Genomic DNA, 23,338 nt, shown 5'->3' with positions numbered 1-23,338 from the left:
TTTGTTTTCAGGCTGTGTTTAGAAACTATAAATATCTTAGAGATGTGGTCAGATATTTCATAAAGAAGCCTTTTATCTCTTCATTTGCCCCTTCTGATCATAAGCAAATACTGTTATATGTTAACTGAGACATATTCAAGAAGAATTTTTTAAAGTATTACTTAATTTGAATGTTGAGAAAAACATCCTATTTCTTGTAAAAATTGAATCCTTTAGTTCCTTGATGTGTGGAGGATATTATTCAGCCATGTTGTTCTTATTTTTCCTCATAGCTATGATGGATACCAAAGATTATACCAAAACATAAATGTTTTTCATATTAAAGTGATTAAAATTGTATCATATTTTAATTGTATTTTAAAAATACCAAGTTTTCAGGGTGATTTTTTTTGTCTTGTTTAGCTATAAACTGTTCAATTACTGTAAAAGTAGAGTTTCTGTATTAAGTTGAATCATATGTAATTGACTTTTTTTATAGGACAAGAATGACCGAGTGTGGCAGTTTCATGTGGTTCAACCTAATGTATTGATTTAAGGAGCACCAAGTAATACTGCGATATAACAGTTTTTTAAGTCATTTAGAGAGTACACTAGTAGGGGTTACTAACCTGCATCCATACTCAAGTCTTTTGAAAGGGAAAGAAATTCTCATCCACTTCAGTTTAGAGAGATCATGTTGCTGATGATCTTTATGGTTCCTCTCTATCCTATTCTATGGGTTCTCAGAAATAGGATGCAAATACTGTCCCTGTGGTAGGTGTGTTCACTAATGTGAGCTCTAGCAGACAGTGGGAGATAACCCTGACTTGTGCTGTAGCTCTTTAATTTATGCAGGTCACAACTTTCAAAGTGTCATTATTTCTTAGGTCTTCATGGAAGCTCTGGGAAATTAACTGGATCAACTTCTAGTCTAAATAAACTCAGTGTTCAGAGTTCAGGGAATCGTAGATCCCAGTCATCTTCCTTGTTGGATATGGGAAACATGTCGGCTTCTGATCTGGATGTGGCTGACAGAACCAAATTTGACAAGGTAAAATAAAATAATGAGTAATTCTTAAACATGAATAGTAGTTTTCTAACAGAAGTTTATTGTTGCTTGAAGTGTTTTCGTTCATTTAGGATCTGTTGGCTCTCCTAAATATTAATAGTGTGTAACTTTCCAGTTCTGAATCTGAAAATAATACTAGTCACATGGCAACTAAAATGTAAAGAATTAAGTAACAGAACCACTTTATTAAAATTTATTACAAATCATAAAGGTCTTGTATCTTAGAGTTCTTAAAACAACTACAAAGTATAGAAGTCACAACAGCTTTTATGAAGCCAGCTATTTTCTACAAAGCATTAAGTAAATTTTTAAAATTTATGTATGGTTCAAGCTCCTCTTTCTAGATTTGAAGTGAATAATTGGTGTGATTTTATTTTGGGTATGTTCTGGCCCTGTTATACCCTGGTAATAATGGATTGCCCTGTCAATCATAGATTTTGTCCTTGGGGTTTATTGAAATTATCTATGATCCCTGCAGCAAAGTTAATTAAATGTGGAATGTTATTTTAAGCAGTTTTTTCATTATAGGATCATTTTGGTTTTCTTCAGATATTTGAACAGGTACTGAGTGAACTGGAGCCCTTATGTCTGGCAGAACAAGACTTCATAAGTAAATTTTTCAAACTACAGCAACATCAAAGTATGCCTGGAAACATGGTATGGTTTCTGTTTATTTATTTGTTGGTATTTATGATTTCTAGCATAATTAACCTAATTGATATGTTGTCACAATTTCAGTAGTAGGACAGGAAAAGGAAACAATTTACAAGGTAAGAATTTTTTAAATAATTTTTCATACCACAGTGTAATAAAAACAGTGATAGAGTTTGAGTATAATTTAACACTTATATCTTAGGCCTAAATAGTCTCTAAATTTGTAAGGGAGAGAAAAACACCTGCATTTACTTTGAAAAAAAATTTTAAAGCATTTTTAACATTTGAGTCATTATCAAGAAAAAAACACAGTTTTCAAAAAAGAAAGATGTTTAAGTGTATACTTTATGGCCACACACACAAAAAGGTGAGACCTCAGGTCTGAATCTTTTTAATGACTTTGTTACTAACTACTATGGGACCTTAACTCAATGCTTTTCCTCATCTATAAAATGTATACAATAATGCCTGTTCCACATGTCTCTAGGGTGGCATAATGTAAGAAGATAAAATAAGATTTGCTGAAGTATTTTGAAGAATTAAGCATAATACAAATAGAATGGCTTTTAAATTAAGGTCATCTCAAAAAATTAAGCCTCAAAGAACCAACATACAGAAAGTGGTCATAAAATGAATGAAAAATTATTTCAAATAGTTGGGGACATAGCAGTGGTGCTTGTGGTAAATTTACTTGTTGGTTATATAAAAATTCTTGATAACATAACTCTTAAATGCTGAAGTTGTATTAAAAAGTGGTTGATGAGATTTGTTTCAATTTTGAAGTCCTCTTGTAGGTTGTTTCTAGATGTTTTCTATTTTTTGTTGAACTCTCCTCCAACCCCACCCTCTCCTGAGACTTCTGCCCTCTCCTTCCCTCGTGTGCACACACACAAGCACAACTTCTCATCCCACAGTAAAATCTAAGAAAAAGTCTTGAATGAACAGCTTAAAGAGTCTATACCAAATTGTATAGATTTATAGGTAGGACTGCCTTTACAAATCATTATTTTTTCATAATGTATTCTCTCCTAGGAATTATAAGATTGGGCAGGCTTTTGTTATATAAACTAGTCAAATTGTTGGTCTTTTATTATTAAAGTACTTGAATGATTTTTGCAGACTGAAGCAGAGGAACTAGATGGAGGCATGTTTTCACGGCAACATAATGCTGGTGCACCACTGCCTGTTTCATCTGAGTATGTTGGTTATCTTCTATTTTTGACTTTTTTTTTTTAATAATAGAATAGTTTGTTTTTATATCATTTTGTGCCTTTTTCCATCTCAGTTGTAATCCCATGGGCTTCCCATCACCATGTCACCTGTGTGCCATCCGAGTATGTTGGTTACATTCTCTATTGTTGATCTTAAAAAAAAAAAAAAACACTTTAATGCAGTATAGAGGAGTGCTTGCCAATAAGAGTCCAGATGACTATCAGTAACCTGAAGCTCTCAGCTCTGGCCAAGTCCATTGAGTTTTGGAATATGATATGGTTTTAAAATGGGTTTTATTTATGATCTGAAGTTCTTTGTTCATGGAATTTGTGGCAAATTTTGGTGTTTGCTAGTAGGAAGCATCATTTGAGTTGCAGTATATCTCTCAGAAGTCACAAAGCACATTTCAACACCCACCTTTACAAATGACAGTTATTTTGAAATGTCAAAAAATATTTTTATTGAAAACTATTATAGTTCATGATATTTGGGCATTTTTTAACTGAAATTAAACCTTAGTCATTTTGTATACAGTCAAGGGATTAAAGTTAAAGCTGAATACACCTGAAGCATATAACTTTCTATGTATTTTTTTTGAACAGGAAAGATATGATCCGCCAAATGATGATTAAAATATTTCGCTGCATTGAGCCAGAACTTAACAACCTAATTGCATTAGGAGACAAAATTGACAGCTTTAACTCCCTTTACATGCTAGTCAAAATGAGTCATCATGTGTGGACTGCTCAAAATGTGGACCCTGCTTCTTTTCTAAGTACTACATTAGGAAATGTGTTGGTGACTGTCAAAAGGAACTTTGACAAATGCATTGTAAGTTTTTTTTTTAAGTAACTCAGAATTTAATCATTATAAAAAAGAAATAGGTAAACTTATTTAAATCAAAAGATTTCCAACTTTCCTTTGGGGATCTATTGTTCACATCCACCAAAGTCTTGAAGCAAGGTGTTGGTTACAACATATGTGGAACTGTGTTTGTTGAACAGCACTGTGCTGATTAGTTTCTCTTCTGATCTATTTCTTTCCAAGTTTTGTGGTAGGTGGCATAGTTAGCAGCTGCCTAAGAGATCCACTGAGTAGCTGAAATTCAGTTTACTGATGTGTAACAATGGATTTAATGAAAACTATTGTTTGAATTCATTACTATTTTCTTTCTTTACCACATTCAGATAAGAAAATTACTAATTGCATTTATTTTAACTGATAGTTAAATTACTTATTATTTTAATAGCTTTAATCATATTATTTAAAAAATTGCTTTTATAGTACCATCTAACATCATCATTTTTCTCTTTCTGGTAGGGAAGAAGTCACTAATAAATTTATTGCCTGTAGATTTTGATAAGCTCATACATATACATAAAGCTGAACCATGTCTTTTTAGATAAAGGTTCTTTATTAATGTATTTATTTATTTATTTTTCATTTTTCTCTGATATCCTAACAACAGTGCAACTAAGTATTTGTACTAATGGGTATGTGTCATTTGACTATTTCTGCTACATAACCTTAAATTATATCCAGCCCTTAAATGTCCTCAGCATAGGAGATAAAAAGAATAAGAGCGATTAAAACCTGTATCTTTTTTTTTTTCAGCTTAAACAAATGATATTTATTGAGTTTTTAAAAGCATAAGAGCAGTCTATGTCCTCTGTAGAAATTTAAGTTATCACCTTAATAGGCGTGGTATTCCTCCTTCCATACCAAATGATCTTATTTGGTGTTTGAAATACTATAAAATTTTAAGTCTATCCTCATCCTTCCCCTTCTGCAGAGGTGGTAATTAACCTGAAAGGTCTGATAGCAAACTAATAGTTGAAAGGAAAAGGAAGAGCTACCAAAGGTTGAGATGAGTTTCACAGGGACACTACTTTTGTAACAGGAAGACTTTCTTGTAAATGTTATGAAATAGCTTTCAACCCAATCAAACATAATTGTTAAAGGCATAGGTGTAATATCAGGTAGAGGTAGATATGGGTTCAAACAAAGTGCTTAAGCACATTGCTTAGCACAGAGTAAGAGCCTATTGGGATAGTATAGTCACTAGACCATTGGTGATGGATATATGTAGTGTGTACATTTGTTAAAGTTGTGAAACTGTACTCCTGAAATTTACACAATGTTGTAAGTCAGTGTTACCTCAATTTAAGAAATTTCTATTTCATTTAAAGAAAAAAAATGCATTTATTAACTCACAGCTCGTAAGGTGGTGGTGGTGGTAATAGCAGTAGTAGGGAAGAGTGCTATATTACTAGGTGATAATGATACTGTATAGTAATTAATAATAGCTTATTAAAGAATGTTGGTACTCTAAAGACCAGGCAGTATAAATATAAGGTAGAATTAACCCAGACAGTTACAAACTCTCATCTCCCCAGGCCAATAAAAAGTGGCAGAGTTGGCATTTATACCCAGACAGTGTGGTTCCAGCATCCGCAGTCTACCCTACCTTCTCTACTGCATCCTCTTTTCCTCCTCACAGTGATCAATACCGATGAAGTGGAGTAGTAGTAAAGATAAGATGAAGTGGCTGATAGTGCTCACAGAGCTTTAAAATACTAGTGCCTGTAGCCTAAAAGCAGTTTATTTTATAATCCATATGCCGTGGTTTCAAGTTAATACTCTCAAAATCTCAATGCGAGGAAATTTTAGTAAAAGCTAAGAAATCGTCCAACAATATTTGGCAGTATAATTCTCACTATGACTAGAGCTAAATCCCCAAGAAGTACACAGGACCATAATTGAACCCATTGGATCTTTCTGAACCTTGCTGTCCGGATTCTGTCTATATGAAATAGGTCTTTTACACTTTGTCACTATCCTACATAAGTACTGTGTTAAACCAGTATAGAATTACTAATAGGTACATAGAAAACTATATAATGCAAATCCATAGTAGAAATGCCTATCCTGACCATCTTCTGTCATCTCACTTCCCCAAAAAATTCAGAATTTATCCAAGCAAGTTTTAGGCTGCTGAAAATTGAAAATACTTATTGTTCCCAGCACATGGTCACCAGCCAAAAATAACCCAGAGAGATCCTGTGTGCACTGTGGTATCTGCCCTGTCCAGATGGGCAATTGCCTTATCTTTCATAAATGATAGAAATGTTTATTTTTTTTATTTTGAATGAAGACTTGAGACATCTTGTTTTAAATAATTTGGATTCTTTTCCTTATCATTCCTTAACATTATATTCTTAAATAAAATAGATGTACTTTTTAAAAAAATAGATGTACTTTTTAAAAAAATAGATGTACTTTTTAACCTATAGAAAGTTATTCTTAGTTACCCCAATGGTATTCATCTTTATTAGTAAGCATCCAAGATGTTACAGCTAATGAATTATGTCCTGTTTCTGCATTGTGTATATTGGTTATAATTATAAGCTGTGTCTGAATTGCTTGACTGCCTCTCACTTTTGCCTAACCTAGAGTAACCAAATAAGGCAAATGGAAGAAGTAAAGATCTCAAAGAAGAGTAAAGTAGGAATTCTTCCATTTGTTGCTGAATTTGAAGAATTTGCTGGACTCGCAGAATCAATCTTTAAAAATGCTGAGCGTCGTGGAGATCTGGATAAAGCTTACACAAAGCTAATCAGAGGAGTATTTGTTAATGGTAAGCTTTTCTAAAAAATGTTTGGTTACTTGTTTTCATTATTTTTTGGTAATTCAGAAGTTGAAGGGACAGGTATATTCAATTATTTTCCATATTCTGTAATTGTGTTTAAATTTTCTGAAATTAAAGAATTCTTGAATTTGAAAAAGCAAAAAGTACATAAAACCCATTCGTATTTATCAAGAATCATTGACATTTTAGGGTCCATGTGGACTTATAACTCTGCAAAATTGAAACAGTTTTTTAAACACAAAAAAATAATACCCTGGACTATATTTGCATTGTAGTTAGAATCTTCTGGAGATGATAAGCAGTAACATCTGTTTAAAAAGGTTAAGTGATTACAGTATTTTTTAAAATTGGCTTTATTTTCCTTTGTAGTTATGATGGTAGTCATTTATTTATCTACCTTTTAAATACTAAAGCAATTTAGAATTTGTTTGCCTGAAAAATGTGGAAATAGTATTCCTAATTTTGTGTATTCAAAAGGAAATAGCTGGTTGTCTTAATGCATTTTGAGTAATTCATCATTTTCCCACTGATTTGAAAAGCCATCTTTATTATATATTGTTTCCATATGTACATGGACATTTTATTAGGTTTTAGTAGATGTGAAGAACCTTCAGTACACTGTATTCTTATTAAGCCCAGAATTGTTTTTACTTCTTAAACTTACAAATGAAAACAATCAATCCTGTAACTATTTTCATAGCAAAAGATAGCCATACTCATACCAGGATTTTATTAAATTATTCCTGTTTTGATTTTAGTGGAGAAAGTAGCAAATGAAAGCCAGAAGACCCCCAGGGATGTTGTTATGATGGAAAACTTTCACCATATTTTTGCAACACTTTCTCGTTTGAAAATCTCATGTCTGGAAGCTGAAAAAAAAGAAGCCAAGCAAAAATACACAGATCATCTTCAGTCTTATGTCATTTACTCTTTAGGACAACCTCTTGAAAAATTAAATGTAAGTATGTTTTCATTCACTGTTTTTTTCCTAGTTTTAAACTAGTATACGTCTATGTACATATGAGTAACAGCATCTTAAATCTGCACATATATTGACTGAGGAGGATAAGGAAGGAGTGAAACTCAGTTATTGAAGCTGCCAGTGTGCCAAGACATACAAGATACTCTCCATATATTAACTTCGTTTAATTTTATAAACAATGAAGAAACTGAAAGTAAATAAATGTGATTGAAATTGTAGCAGCCACTCCAGAGCATAGCTGAGCGGATGGTGTAAAGGGCCTTTTTCTTTTCCGTTATACCAGTCTTCTCTCTCTAGACCTCGTAATGGCCAGCCTTCACCCCAAGTTCAGATATTAACTTCAAAAGATTTTTTAAGATCAAAGGAAGACCAAAAATTGTTTTGTTGTTTGCCTTTTCTTTTCTCTTTCTGTCTTGATTTGAGTCATTCCCCAGAATAAGTATGATCTTTAAGAAATGATCTTTAGAGAACTTTGTAATATAGTGGAAGCTTAAGTGGTTCCTTTTTACTGACTTTGTTTACAGTGAAATTAGTGTCTTTCATAGGTTTTTAACTTAAAATTACTGTCATATAAAAAGTATGTATCGTTCGCAACAATTTGAAGAAACACTTAAAAACATTTAATGAAACACAGAATCAATTCCTCATAAAACATAAAAACAGATATTCCTTTAAGGTTAAAAAAAGGTTTCAGAAGATACTTGATTGCAATATCAGAGGCATTTCCTTTGAAGTCAAATTTAACACAGAAACATTGTTGTTGTTTTTTTCTTTATTATTTAGCAGTGTTATAGACACTTTAGGCAGTGCAATAAGATGTGAATCATAAGAGATACAGAGTCAAGATTATAGTTACCTGGAATGGACATTTGGCAGGGTGGTGTGATAGGAAGATTGCAATTACTGAGATGAGAAATTACACCTGAAACCTATACAGTGCTGTAAACTAATGTTGCCTCAATTAAAAAGGAAGGGGGAAAAAACCCTAACTGTAAAAAAAATTAAGGAAAAATATTATTGCATATGATATGTTGAAAGTATCGGTCTCTGATAAAATAGCAAGCTTCATAGTAAATATACCAAAAATACCAGTTTATTTCTTGTCTGTCAGCTATAACCAGTTAAAAACTTAGGTAGAAATAAAAACTTAAAAGCAGCAAGAACAGAATGAGCAAAAATTCATTATCAAAAAACTAATAATTTAACAAAAAATAAATACATAATTGCTTTGAGAGTTTCTAGTGAAAAGGTATTTGTCTTATCAGTATTAAACCACATAGTATGATGTTGACATAAAGGCATGCTAGTCAATGAAACTGCACATTAAAAAGACAAGTATACGGAAAGGACAACTGAAAAGCTTTGTAATAATACAGCAAAGGCAAGTATGTTTCTATAAAAGGTTTTAAGTTAGTGAAAAAAGATTTAAGATCCCCGTATATAAATGGACAAACATCCTGAGTGCACTACTGAGCATAAGAAAGCAGGTTAACATCAGCCAAAGAATTGTGAACTAAAACAACAAGTAAACATTTTTCACTGATCAAATTAGTAACAATTTTTCTATAGTTGAGATAAGGCTATTGATGATATGGTAAGTCTGATAGGACTGTTGACAGAAATATAAATTGAACTTTCCTGGGAAGCAATCTGTAGATACGAAAAATCTTTAGGATACCTAAGATTCTTAGGAATTACAGTCCTAGAAATTTATGTTAAAAAATAATATGTGGTAAATACTTACATATAAAAGATATTTATGGCAACTGTATTTGTAATAGATGCTCTTAGTAGATTTTACCAACAATGAAAAAAGTGAAAATATTAACTATCTAATATTGAAGGAATGAGTAAATTCATTGACACAGTCATAGAACAGAATATTATGCAGCACTAAAATTTATACATAGGAGAAATTTATATATAGGAGAAATTTATATTAAATGGAAACTACACTAAAAATGTAAAATTATACTTCATTTATATATTTACACATCAAAAGTAAAGAGAAATTGAAAATGTTAACAGTGGATGTCTAAGTGATATGATATAGGTGATATGTTATCCTTTATGCTATTACACACTGTCTTGTTTTCACACAGTAAATACTTAATTTTTTATATTCAGATTTTTAATAATTTAGTGATAATAAAAGCAAGTCTTAGACATTATTTCTTATCATTTCCTTAAAGCATTTCTTTGAAGGTGTTGAAGCACGTGTAGCCCAGGGTATAAGAGAGGAAGAAGTAAGCTATCAACTTGCATTTAACAAGCAAGAACTTCGTAAAGTTATTAAAGAATATCCTGGAAAGGAAGTGAAAAAAGGTTTAGATAACCTCTACAAGAAGGTTGATAAACATTTATGTGAAGAGGAGAACTTACTTCAGGTATGCTTAATTCTTGAATTCTTGTAGCTATCCTAGCTTCAACATCCTCACATTACTTTTCTCTAAAAAGTTTCTCAAGAAATAGGCTACAGGTTTCCCAATTTTATTGCATTAGGAAAGTCCAGAGAGATCAGATTTCTGAATTACCGGGGGGGGGGGGGATTAATGTTTATATGCCTTTTCTCGATTATATTTCTACTTTATTGTTTGAGATACTAAGTTTTTCTTTTGTCTCGGGATGTATTTTGTTGGTGTTTTATTTGCTTGTTTATTAGATTTGAGGGAAATAAGGAAGTGGGGTATAGTTATAGTATATGTAATGGTTCTGAGCTCGGCGGCTGGAGCTAGAAATGGGTTTGTACTCTGGCTGCAGATTAAGGTACGTGACTTTAGAGTTTAGACAAGTTATTTTACCTCTCTGACCCTCAACTTCCCTACCTGGAAAGTAGAAATAACACCCTTCTTGTTTAATGAGCACTACTATTACTGTCATTATTTTACACAGATGAAAAAAATAAAAGCTTAGAGAGGTGGAATACCTTGACCAAGACTGCATAGTGAATGGTAGAGGCAGATTCAAGCCCCAAGTTGCCTCATTATTCCCCACCATTCAACACAAACCATACTGAAAGACCCATCGATAGATGAGAAAAATTCCACTTTCATCATGGAAGACTTCATGAGAGATACTGCATTTGTGTTAAAATGTAATGAGCATTTATTGCAACAAATGCAGTTGTAACCACTTTAATACATTGATTCACTTAATCTTCACAAGAAATTTATGAGGAATGTTTATTGCATGAGGGACACTTAAGAGGAATTGAAGCACAGAGTAGTGATGTAACATACCAGCAATCACAAGTAAAAGGAGTTAGGAGTCCTCTTAAGTCAAATGTTTATTCTTAACTACCCACCCATGCTAATTCTTAGATTAAATCTTAACATGTTTCTACATACTTAATTATGTGTGTTATTTCCTTCCATAATTTACAACTTTTATTTTCATTTTTATAATAGGTAGTGTGGCATTCCATGCAGGATGAATTTATACGCCAGTACAAGCACTTTGAAGGTTTGATAGCTCGCTGTTATCCCGGATCTGGTGTTACAATGGAATTCACCATTCAAGATATCCTGGATTATTTCTCCAGCATTGCACAGTCCCACTAAACCTTATGAAATAAGAAAAAAATGATAGCTGAGAAAAGCACTCCTAAGTACACTTATACTAGACGTTATTAAAAAATATCAAGCAACTGTTTAAGAAACCATACTTGAAATTTTATTGTATTAAGTGTCAGATAAGTGGGTGGTAATATATTACAAATATTCAAGAGCAAAAGTACCAACCTGCGTAGCAATTTTATTTGCCTAATAGGTTGTGTACTAACTTAAAAGCACTTAATGCAGAATGCCTTTAGCATTTTTCTATGACTACACAAAATTTTCCTTTATTGCCTAACTTCTTGTATTTAAGAGTGGTTATCTTAAGTGTGATGCAGTAGGATTTCTTCAACTTTCACTAATTCAGTATTTCTTACAAATCATGTAACCACTATAATATTGTACAGAATTTTTTCTTTTTAATGTGTATGTGGGTAACTTGCAATGATCAGTTATAAACTTTGATTTTAAGGACTATGTGACTATGTAGCAATGAATCTGAAGTAAAGAAATTTTCAAAGAAATTGAAATTTAATGTTATTTTTAGATCTGTGATATGTGATCTTTTAAAAATAAAAGCAAGTTCTTACAAATGTCAGTATACAAATATTAACTACATGTCTATTTATCATAAAGCATTTAAAAATATAAGAAAAATAAAACCATTTAATATTAATATCTAGACTAAATCCAACAAACATACATTGGACTGAATTGTATCCCCCTAAATTCATATGTGGAAGCTCTGACGGCCCCCTGCCTCATGACTATTAGAGATGGTGTCTCTCAGTGGGTTGTTAAATGAGGTCATAAGGGTAGAACCCTGATCCAATAGAACTGGTTCCCTTAGAAAAGACACACCAGTTCTTAGAAAAAACAGCCATCAGCAAGTCAGGAAGACTTGTTACCAGATCTGTTACCAGAACCCAGCCATGCCCTGAGCTCAGACTTCTGGCCTCAGAACTGTAAAAAATTAAAGTTGTTTAAACCATTCAGTCTGGTATTTTCTTATGGCAGTCTGAGCTGTCTAATGTAAAATATGTAAGATCTTTTGTGGAGACAATTATATAGACAGTTAAAAAGCTATTAAAAGATACTACGGAGGCCTAAGTAAGTAGAATGTTTTGTGTTTCCAAATAACATAGTAGGATTGACAGTTATTTCTAAAATTAAAGACTGCATACTTCCCAGTTTTCAGTAAGGCACATGACAAGATTGGAAGTCTCCATCTCAACACCAGATGAAAAGCTGTTCGAACTGAAAAACCCAACTCTTCTTGGATGTGTAAGAGAAGTGAAGTGATAAGGTAAACATTACCTGGAGAGACTGACAAGAGAATATGGACAGCTTGCCAACACAGAAATTCACATGCTGAAGTCTCCACAGGAAACAGAGAGTAGTGAAAAGTACCCACAGTGCTATATATGAGACAAAAACAACTGCAAGGAGGATTTACTATAATAGTGGATTCATCACACCTATCAGAAATGAACAAATCCAGCAGGCAGAAAATCAATAACAATTGAACTACACTCCATCAGCCACTGAGTATAAGAGACCTCTCCAGACTCTCTCATCTAAGGTTGACAGCAAATTGGTTCACCCTTCATGCACAGACCAGACTATGACACCAGGATCTTTGAGAAGATAGAGAAGCTCTTTTGCAAATCAATTGGCAAGGAGGTAGAAGATCAACTCAAATCTACCTCCCCTGACTTAGAAACATGAGGTTTATATAAATTTTGAGGGACTGGGATTGACAACAAAAGTTAGAACTTAATTGGCTAAGAAGCAGGTCAGGGAAAAAGAAATATGGACTTAACAAAAGTTCACTGGTGAGATGTAGGTAGTTATGAATTATGAAGTTTCTATAGATAATTGGAGTTTTGAATTTGCAAACTCTAGGCAATTATTAAAAAATGTTTTGAAAGGCATAACTGATATGCAAAGAGAGAAGATGGAATCACATAAAAATGTTTACTTAAAACCACAAGAGAAAGGCAGATAAAATAGGATAAAAAAATGATAGAAAAGACTAACAAATATGGCAACTACACCCATGATATCTGACTATATCAAAAATCATTTTGAATATTAGTGGTCTAAATGCACTAGTTGAAAGAAGTGTCAGAGGAGATACAAAAACAAGATCCAACTGGAAGTTGTCTGAAATTCTACTTTAGAATCTTCACATTCCTCTTAGAGATGAGATCTAAAACTAAATGGTCATTTGTTTATTTTTTAGATGTATGAAAGAAGTGTATGTAGTCATCAATAATCTGGCTCCAATCCATTTGTAATTAAAATTAAGGTGAGATGTGGTAAGGGGCTCTATTGCAGGATAGGAAACAACTATCTTTAATGGTTTTGAAAACTTTAGTACGCAAGAGAAATATCAAGTTAGTGTATTAAGTCATGTTCCCATTAATTCCTTAAGGTTAAGCAGATACGCACTTGTTTGGAAAGAACAATTAAAAATCTTCAGGACTAGTATTCAAGTGACCTTGTGAGCATTCTGAAAAGAATTAGGAATGTTTGTGTCCCAATATGAGGGGAAAGGCAGGCAGATTCTACCAGGAAATCAAAGAAAATTTTAAATCATAGAATGATTATGTGTGCAAAACAACTATGTAAAAAATCAAGTATGTAAACAGTAGAGGGCGTAGGTACAATTATGTGAAATTTTAGATTAGGTTTAATTTCTTTAACATTATCAAGTTAGTATTAATCATCAGAGGTTTCTATTAAACTTTCTTAGCATAATGGATTAAACAGGATGAAAAAATTCCCCAGAATTTTACAATTTGCTAGTGATTTATCTAAATCAGTGTTGGGTACAGAGAAGCACAATGTGATCTGTTTGTGCTTTGTAGAAGATTTAAATAATAGTATGCACAGAAAGTTTGAGTTCTTGAAAGTTAACATTGTTTCATTAGAATTTAACATAACATGCATTTGCTATATTTTAAAAGAAACCTTTATCCTTGAATGGTTTTTCCTGGACCAATATCTCTTATTAGTTTACTCCTTGGACTTTTGCCAAGCTGTAAGTAAGCCAATATTGATTTTCTGCAGCTACTTTGAGGTCAGCATGACCAGTCAATATTATAGCACTTAGGGAAAGAGAATTTTCTAAAAGGATTTCTAAGTAGTGGAATGATACAACATTTAATCCAAAACACTTCGTATTTTTATAAGAAAGTTTGTAGGACCTAAAATTGAATTTTGAAAAAAATGTCTTGAAGTGGGTTGGATTATAATTTACTTCTTTATAACTTTACTTGGAATTTACAAACCAAGTTTTCTTTAAATTAACTATGGCTATAAATGTGCTACTTCTAAGTACTACTCATAAAAATTCATTTCTATAATTGTTTATTCAGAAGGAGTTATCTGTTATAAGATTGATCACACCGTAAAATTCATCATAGTTAAGTAGAAGAGAGGAGATAGAGTCACTGAGATACTTTGTGCTGAATACTTTCACTTTGACTGATGGAGCCTGAAATGATATGCCAAAGATATGCCCTTCTCTAGGGCATCCTCCTGAGAATTGTGATTTCTTTGCTTATTCTCAGAGTCACTTATCTTTTAAATAATATCTCTTAGCCATGTCTTTGTACCATGGTTTCTTTTTTCTGCTTGAAAAATAAATGTCTTCATCAGACAGTATGAAATTCATCTTTAAAAATGCTCAAGAGGGCCCTCCCTGGTTGTACAAGGGGTAAGTCTCACAGCACTGCAAAGGTATGGCAGCTACTGCAACATGAGTTTGATCCCCAGCCCAGAAGGTGACCCACATGGCATGGCAGATCTCTCTTGACCTGTCCACTGCTCCCCTCAGCAGTATATATATATATTTAAAAGATTTATTTATTTATTTATTCATATAGAACTGGGGTACAGGCCAGAAATGCGAAGGGTGAGAGGATTCACCAGAGACAGAGTGGGGAGCAGAACAGGCAGATTGACAAAGTACACTGCTGAGGGCAGCAGCGGGCGGGTCAGGAGAGGTCTGCCGCGCCATGTGGATCTCCTCCGGGGCAGGCGGGAATCGAGCTCATGCAGAAGTGGTTTAAGCTTCTTACCCCACTCTGTCTCTGGTGAGTCCTCTTACCTTCCCCGCCCCCTGGGCCCCAGTTCTTGTATGCAAAAATAAATGAATCTTTTTAAAAAGTGCTCAAGAAGTGAACTGTTGCTCATTCTGTATCAGAATTATATCAGTAGATCGCTCTGGATTCTGGTGAGAACTATCCATCACAGTTATCATGCTTTATAAGAATTAGGCATATGGATATAATAAGATCTGGACCAATCAGGAGCTAATTCTACCAGGAATCTGAACAGAGTGACATCAGTGATGAGAAATTTGGAACTAAACCATTACAGTGGTCTTATCAAACAATCTAAAAAGAGCTCCAGAGTTGTCCTGGTTTCTGTTTCTCCCAAGGTTAAGAGGTTCTGTTTACCTTTGATTTTTTGGAATCACCCAGTATTCTTTCCACACTGGGACAGAGAGTAGTGCAGCACACGTAAGTTTGCTGAAGTTAATTTCAGTAGCTTATAAACAGATCTTCACTTGAGACAGGCGCAAAGCATGTAAATGCACAAAAATCAAATAAGTGATATTAGATAGACCATAAATGATAGAGGCCGCATGATTGACACAAACAGCAGGTATCATAAGAGCCAGATATGTCAGTCAAGGAAAACTTTGTAAAGGAAGTAAGTCATGAGTCGCTGAGCTACTGGAGTCACTTGGGCAGTGCCCACGGAGATCACCACAGAATAACTCTGAGCTAAGTGTTCAGACTAAAGTAAAATTGCACTCAAATCCTAGATGTTTGCAAAATGTTTAGCACAATATTAACAAGTATTTTTTTTTTAAGATTTATTTATTTATGCATACAGAGATGGGGTACAGGCCAGAGGTGCAGGGGCAGTGAGAAGCTTCACCAGAGACAAAGTGGGGAGCAGAACAGGCTGACTGACAAAGTACACTGCTGAGGAGAGCAGCTGGAGGGTCAGGAGAGGTCTGCTGAGTCATGTGGGTCACCTCTGGGGTGGGGATCGAACTTATGCTGAAGTGGCTTTAGCTTCTTAGTGCTGTGCTATAACCTGCTGCGCCACCAGGAAGGGCCCAGCATTCAATTTTAAAAAAATTTATTTATTTATACATACAAGAAGTGGGATACAGGCCAGAAGTGTGTGGGGGCAGTGAGAGGATTCGCCAGAGACAGAGTGGAAAGTTGAACAGGCAGATCTACTGAAATACACTGCTGTGTGAAATACACAGCAGGTGGGTCAGGAAAGATCTGCTGTGCCATGTGGGTCACCCCCCTGGCTAGGGATCAAACTCATGCTACAGTGGCTGCTGATAGCTTCATAGTGCTGTTATGCCACATGGAGGGCCCAAGCATTCAATTTTTTTTAAAGAAATGACATGATGGTGCATATCCATGGCTGAGAGATCATACTTAACTCTCTACAGTGAGTGCATAAAATGGAGTAACATTCTTGGATCAAGAATATAGCAACACCTGAAAGGAAGCCACTTCTCAGCGTACCTGCCCCCACCACACACACACACACACACACACACACACACAGAGGCTTCTCTAAGTGATCTCTCTGTGACACTAGCTTGGTGGCTAGATTCCAAGAGAACCTGGAAGGGAAGAGGAAAGGGGTCAGGAAAAAAGGGAAAAGAAAGAGAGTGTAGGAAGCAGGGGAAATTGCCTTTTTTATGACCTACATCTAGAGTCACTTAACTTAATTTTCAGCCTTCCATTGTTAGTCAGAGAAGTGACAAACCCCTTGCCTAGGTTCAAATTAAGGGAACTCAGACGTCCACCTCCAAATGGGAGAGTTTCAGTTAATTGACAGGAAGAGTATGTACATGGTATAGATACTGATATAGCTATCTTTTTGTATATATAAAGGAATGCATGAACTCAGTCTTCCACTATGACAAATTATGCCATTGAGTTTCCTACCTTTGGGGAAATGGCAGCGGTCAGCACATCTGCAATACAATGGATGAGCCCTGCTCTGGGACACTGTCTTTGTGATCATGGTTTAGCTATCTTTGGAAAATTCCATTTTCTACACCTTTCAATGGCTCCTCATTGTCCTTGACAATATTTGAACTCCTGTTCATGGCCTGCAGGGCCCGATGTGTGCTGGATCCTACCTCTCCTCCAGTTCCTTCCCTACCTCCCTCCTTATTTTCTTTATTCCAGGCTGAATGGGGAGGGAGAGAGAGCTTGGCCAACACCACAGGCTTCAGCTGCAATGACAGCAAGACAGAGTGTGATGAGGTGGACAAAAGCAACAAGGACCACACAAGGTAGAAAAGATTTTTCCCTTCAACTACAAGGTCACACCTCCCCACGGTTAACATCTTGGAGCTGAAAAAGCTAGAAATCTGACATATTTCTTTTATTCTCCTACACAGACTAATCTCACCTAAAAGGATGGCTTAAATTATTGAATTAGATCATGTTTAAACTGGGAAGGATTCAAAATTTACCCTGTTTTCACTCATTACCAGTCAGTGGGAACAGAGGGAGTAGGATTACTTAACAAAGGGATTGCAATTTCTCCATACTTCTGAGATGTGGCATGAATTAAATTCACAATCCTAGTAAATAAATTTAAAAAATCAATTACAATCTGGAGTAGTAAATGCTATGAAAAGGAGCAGAAGGTGTTATGGGAGCTCTGTGCAGCAAAAGTAATTGCTCTGTTGGATCAGACCCATAAGCATCCAGCCCAAGATATTGGTCTTCCCAGTGAAATGTGGGCAAGTTTGCTGAGTAGTGGTGTGAAGGAGCAAGGTTGTATTTGACTTTGCATTTCGTCAACTGGAAGAGTAAGGGTATCCCTTGAAATAGTTCCAGCTTCTCATAATATCCCGTTCCTTATTTGGCATCCATTGATTTCTCCAGTTCTTTTTGAACATTTTTATCCCTGTGCCAACTTGCAGAGGCTTACTATCTTTTTTTTCGCCCCCAGTTCATAATATGCCATTATTTTACATCCTTGTTTTTTGTTTTGTTTTCCACAAGAAAGGATTTAAGTCAGAAGAAAAAAGAAAAGTGTAAGATGGCTTCACTTATAGGAGGAATTTAGGGGATCGAGGACAAAATAATACTAAAAAAACACAACACAACAAAACGAAAATAACAGACAGCTATAAGTAAGAAACATTCTGTAGGGAAGGGAGAGGAGGAGGGATGAAAATGAGGGTGGGAAGAGCACTAAGAACTATGATGATGGTGCACAAGTTAATTGATGGTGGGAATTCTAGGGGGACCACACTTAAGAAGAAAAAACAAACATCATGGGCCTTCCCTGGCGGCACAATGGTAAGGACGCAGCACTGCAAGCTGGCTGCAGCCGCTTCAGCGTGAGTTGGATCCCCAGCCCCAGAGGTGACCCACATGCCTGTTCTGCTCCCCACTGTCTCTGGTGAGTCCTCTCACTGCCCCTGCGCCTCGGGCCTGTATCCCCAGTTCTGTATGCATAAATAAATAAATCTTTGTATAAAAAAAGCAAACATTGTAAGGAAAGAAATCAATTAATTTAGGATTGCTCCCCTCAGGTATGGTCACCATAGTTTCCCCACCATAGCCCTGCACTTTAGTGCACAGAGCTCTTTCCCTCCTTTATCCACTTCCCGAAAGCTTGTCCCGGTGATGCAGATGGCTGTGAAGCCACAGTTCATGGAGTGCTTGAAACACAATGCTTAGCTCAAAGGCTCTAGCACAAAAAGGAACACCAGGTGCCTGCAGGCTGCCCGGGGGTGTGCCCCACTGTGCAGGTACAGAAACCCAGACCTTATCTCATTGGTCTTGGCAACCTGGTTGTGGAAAAGATTTAAGACTCTCAGAAGTCAACCTCAACTCAGGGCTCTGTTTTTCGCTCAGGAGACACATACTGAGGGGTCTCTTGATATCCTCTCTTGATTTGAGATGAAGAGAGAAGCTCTCCAAAAAGGTCTGGATTGATTTTAGCATTCTGTTACACTTGTTAATAGTGTCTGTGTGGTTCTGGGAATAAATCATGATTCAGGCTTCTGTGTTGTGACTGCCCTAGGGGTAGGCACAGAATCCAGGTCTGGTCAATACTCAGGGATTCTGGGAGACATTTTTTCTGGTAGGCAAAAAGACTTGGAGGTTAAGCCTTGTTTTGTTTTGTTTTGTTTTCTTCTTGTCATGCAAACCCTGCTTGTCCTCATTTTTTGTTTTGGGTGCTCTTGCAAGAAGAACTGTTTCTCAGAGTTGTGACAGCCATTCTGTGAGGTGGATCAAAAAGGTCTGAGGGTAAAAGCCACCCACTGAGGAATGAGTATAGGACAAAAAGTGGTGATGTTGTAACAGGGTGGTCCCTAGGTAAAGAGGAAGTTCCAGGTTCCTTGCCCCACCCAGAAGGAGGGTGGAGCTGAGCAGAGAAATAGAAAGTGAAGGAATCTGAGGAGGAAGGAAACAGGATGGAGAGCCAGAAGGAGACCTGAGGAAGCCACATGGAGCAAAGGGAGACATGTGAAGAAACCATGTTTATTTCTTGGTCCTGGACTGCTACATCATCAAAGTGCTTCAGCATTGTGCTTTTAAAGGGGACCCTGTCTGAAGATTAGTTCTCCAGTGTCTGTCTATGCTGCTCAAAAGCAGCTTCTTACAACATCTGGTAATTTACACAGCTTGAGTGTCTTTTGTAGACAAGTAACTATGGAGTATCCACTGCCAGGCTCTAGACAGACTGGAACTGTGGTAATTTTATCCTTATCTGCCAGTAATAATCACGTTGCCTGCCAAACCATATACCTGTGGCAAGAGGGGAATGGAGCCCCTGCTGCTTAAATAAAAGGGCCTGAATTAGCTGGTAATCATATTGACATTATAGCTCCATGTCTGGGTCAGTCACTGAAGAGAAAGCAGCAACCCTGGTGTTCCGGACCGGACCTCAGAAGCCCCTGGCTACTCAGTTCTGCTCAGTACCACTCAATTCGATTCACTCTTCCTGATCTTTATTAAGTGCATACAAACTACTCGTCACAAAGTTTTGAGCTGTGTTATTTGTTGACAGTTTCATCTCACTAAAGCTGAACAGGAGTTTCTTCCTTCCATCCACTTGATCAGGTCATTAAACAGGTAACTTGATGAAAGTATCGTTCCCTTAATTCCAGTTCTAAGATATTTTATATATTTAATTTTTAATTGAGGTAACATTGGTTTACAACACAGTGTATTACATAGAGGCTGTAGGAAGGATCCTACGCTTCAGATGTGTTTCACCTCACCACACTCACCTCAGAGTCCTCTATCATTGTTCATTGGTTCTTCTCCCCACTTTGCTCTTTCTCTTCCCTCCTTCTCTCTCAGCCTCATTTCTACAGTCATATTTCTGAGTTTGTTATTGGTTTGGTCTTATCTGACTCTTTCTTCTTATTTTTACTTTCCATTATCGCCTCCAGTTCCATCCATGGCATCCAGTTCCACTGCAAATAGTAGTTTATCTTTTTTTATATTTGTCTGCGCTGTACGCCCTTGTGTGTATATCACATGAGCACTTACATTGTTTCCATAACTTGGCTGCTGTGAATAGTGCTGCAGGAACATAGGAGTGTCTGTGTCCCTTCAGATGAGTTTTTGTGTTCTTTGGGAACTAAGAATGGTGATTTTTTTCTTCCAGGACATGGGCTGTCTGGAGACCATTTGGTTGTTACAACTCAGGAGATACTAGTGACATCTAGTGGTTAGAAGCCAGGCATGCTGCTAAACATTCTACAAGAAACAGGGCAGATTCTTTATCGCTAGGAAATTATCTAGCTTAAACTGTCAAAATTACTAAGGGCAAGAAAAGTTGAGAAACCTTGATCTAGATCATCTTATAAACATTCATTTAAAGACTTTCATTAACATCAGATTCCTCCATTGTTTTGTCATTTTGATTTGCAAATTTATTTTCAGTGAAAGGTTGTTTCTTTTTCTCTCTACATTGGACTCTCTGTATTGCCAGTTTTAAGGGTGGCCTCACCAGGCACACCCCAGTCAAGAACCAAGACTCACCAGGGCAATTTTGACCTCTTGTGTCACAATGATTTTGGACGACTACAGAGAACTGAGCAGGCTGTTTCTATTGCCAGGCATGTACCTTTTCTCTGCCTCCCTAGCCCTACAAAGACTCAGAGCCCTAGGATCCGCTTGGCGGGCAGCAGCAACTTTGTGTGCCGGTGTGTGCACGTGGGCGCGCGCCCCGTGCCTACCGGGAGCCCTCACCTGGAGCCAGACAGTGAGCTTGACTCTGGTCCTTCATGTCACTTGGATCAAAACTTGTCTATGACTTCCTTTTTTTTATTTTTGCTTTGTCTAGTAGCTAAGGCAACAGGCAGTCAGAATCGTGTGGACAAGATGGCTGTTGCAAAGTTATTTTGATATGATATTAATTTATTCATGGCTAATTTATTAATTTGTCACCTGTTTTCAAAAATGGATATGTATTTCAAAATTTTAATTTTGGGATTGAATACAAAAAAGGCATATGAATTATTTATGACTTTCTTTAGTTGTTCAACCAAAATGTGTTTGCTGTACCTGCTCACAGAGTACAAAAAACAGCTGCAGAACCTAAATCACCACCTTCTAGATCTCTCCTGAAGTATCTTTAGGTATACAGAAAACACAGACAAGGCACACACAGTGGGAATATTAAAGCAGTAAGTGAATGGTACACAGTTATTCATAATCCATAGAGCAGTTACATGATAGAAAGTACATTTTCAGAAAGGGTGCCCTAGATAGGGGAGCATTAGACAGAAAGGAATTGAACTTTTCTCTACTACAGAATTTTTTTTATTTTTTAAATATAATAGTTTATTTTTACATTATTTTGTACATTTTTTTTCATCTCAATTGTAATCCCTGTGGGTTTCCCATCACCAAGTCACCCATGTGCCATCATCATAGTCCAGTGCACTTTTCTCCCCCACCCCCCACACCGTTTTTGATCCCATTCCACACTCCACCCCCACAGAATGTCTCTGGTATATGGCTGTTCATTATTATTATTATTTTCTCACCTGGTCCATTATTCTGCTATGAGCGAAACCATCCGGTATTTTTCTTTTTCTTTCTGGCTTATCTCACTAAGCGTGATCTTTTCCAGCTCCATCGAAGTTGCTGCAAAAGACATGTGTTTCTTTTTTTTTTTTTTTTGGTTGCTGAGTAATATTCCATTGTATATATGTACCACATCTTTTTAATCCAGTCATCTACTTTTGGGCATTTGGGCTGCTTCCATGTTTTTCCAATTGTAAATAAAGCAGCAATAAACATGGGGGTGCAGGTAACTTTTTGAATCAGTGTTTTTGTGTCTCTTGGGTTGATACCTAGGAGTGGGATTGCTGGGTAGTAGGAAGCTCCATGTTAAGCAGTTTGAGGAACTTCCAAACAGTTTTCTATAGTGGTTGTGCATTCCCACCAGCAGTGCAGGAGAGTTCCTTTTTCTCCACGTCCTCGCCTCTAATATAGAAATTTTTAGGGGAGAAATGTAATTCTAGGTTTTTGATGGTGAGTTTTTCGTGGATAAGCAGGTTTATTTCGTGGGTTAGCACTCGTTTATTTCCATTTCTATCCATAATGTTTACTGTGGTAGGTACTCAGTTAATGTAGCTGAGTAAAATCATTTCACAGAAATTTAGTGCTGGGGGTGGCAGGGTGATGTATGTAAGCAATTTTGATTCCACGAGTTAAAGACGAAATTGGTCTACTGGGATGACTATAATTTAAGATCCTACACAGAGCCTCAAGGGCATTTGCATGTAGAACAATTAATTGTATCGGGTAGCTGTAAGGGAAAGTTGCATTTTAACCAAGCGCCCCTCAGATGGTCAACGCGCAGCAGCGGATCCAGAACTCCGCCGCGGGGGCCCGCTGGCGTAAGGGTCTTGCGGTCCGCCAGGGGGCGCTGTAACTCTCGGCTCCGGGGCCGTTTGTATTTCCGGGTACCGAGACCCAACGCCGCCATCACCGTCGGGCGCGCCCCTCTGCGCGCCGCGACCGGCCGCGGCTCCCGTTACCGAGGCAACCGCGGCGCCTCCGCCGCGCCGGCCCAGATCGCCTCTCCGCGCCATTTTCAAACTGTCCTAGCGCCGGAGCGGGTTTCTGGGGCGGAAGAAGCTTGTGCGGGAGGCGAGGCCTGAAGGGCGATGCGGCAGCGGGCGGAGGCAGCGGCAG

The 23,338-nt window shown here is 36.6% G+C and overlaps 1 protein-coding gene across 1 annotated transcript in view; it reads left to right on the top strand.

The window, feature by feature from the left end:
* The window catches only part of EXOC1 (exocyst complex component 1), a 42,774-nt gene extending 31,155 nt beyond the window's left edge, over nucleotides 1-11,619 (top strand). Inside the window, exons 13-20 of the mRNA XM_012724232.1 lie at nucleotides 867-1,030; nucleotides 1,598-1,705; nucleotides 2,822-2,898; nucleotides 3,517-3,745; nucleotides 6,368-6,551; nucleotides 7,322-7,521; nucleotides 9,738-9,932; nucleotides 10,953-11,619. Of these exons, the coding sequence (XP_012579686.1) occupies nucleotides 867-1,030; nucleotides 1,598-1,705; nucleotides 2,822-2,898; nucleotides 3,517-3,745; nucleotides 6,368-6,551; nucleotides 7,322-7,521; nucleotides 9,738-9,932; nucleotides 10,953-11,105 (1,310 nt within the window). The 3' untranslated portion in view covers nucleotides 11,106-11,619. The remainder of the gene's footprint in view (nucleotides 1-866; nucleotides 1,031-1,597; nucleotides 1,706-2,821; nucleotides 2,899-3,516; nucleotides 3,746-6,367; nucleotides 6,552-7,321; nucleotides 7,522-9,737; nucleotides 9,933-10,952) is intronic.
* Nucleotides 11,620-23,338: the final 11,719 nt, after the last annotated feature.

Source organism: Condylura cristata, unplaced genomic scaffold (genome assembly GCF_000260355.1).
Source record: "Condylura cristata isolate star-nosed mole 26May11 unplaced genomic scaffold, ConCri1.0 scaffold00012, whole genome shotgun sequence".
Taxonomy (NCBI): domain Eukaryota; kingdom Metazoa; phylum Chordata; class Mammalia; order Eulipotyphla; family Talpidae; genus Condylura; species Condylura cristata.
Note: the sequence above shows the minus strand (reverse complement) of the source record. Positions and strands in the feature narration are given on the sequence as shown.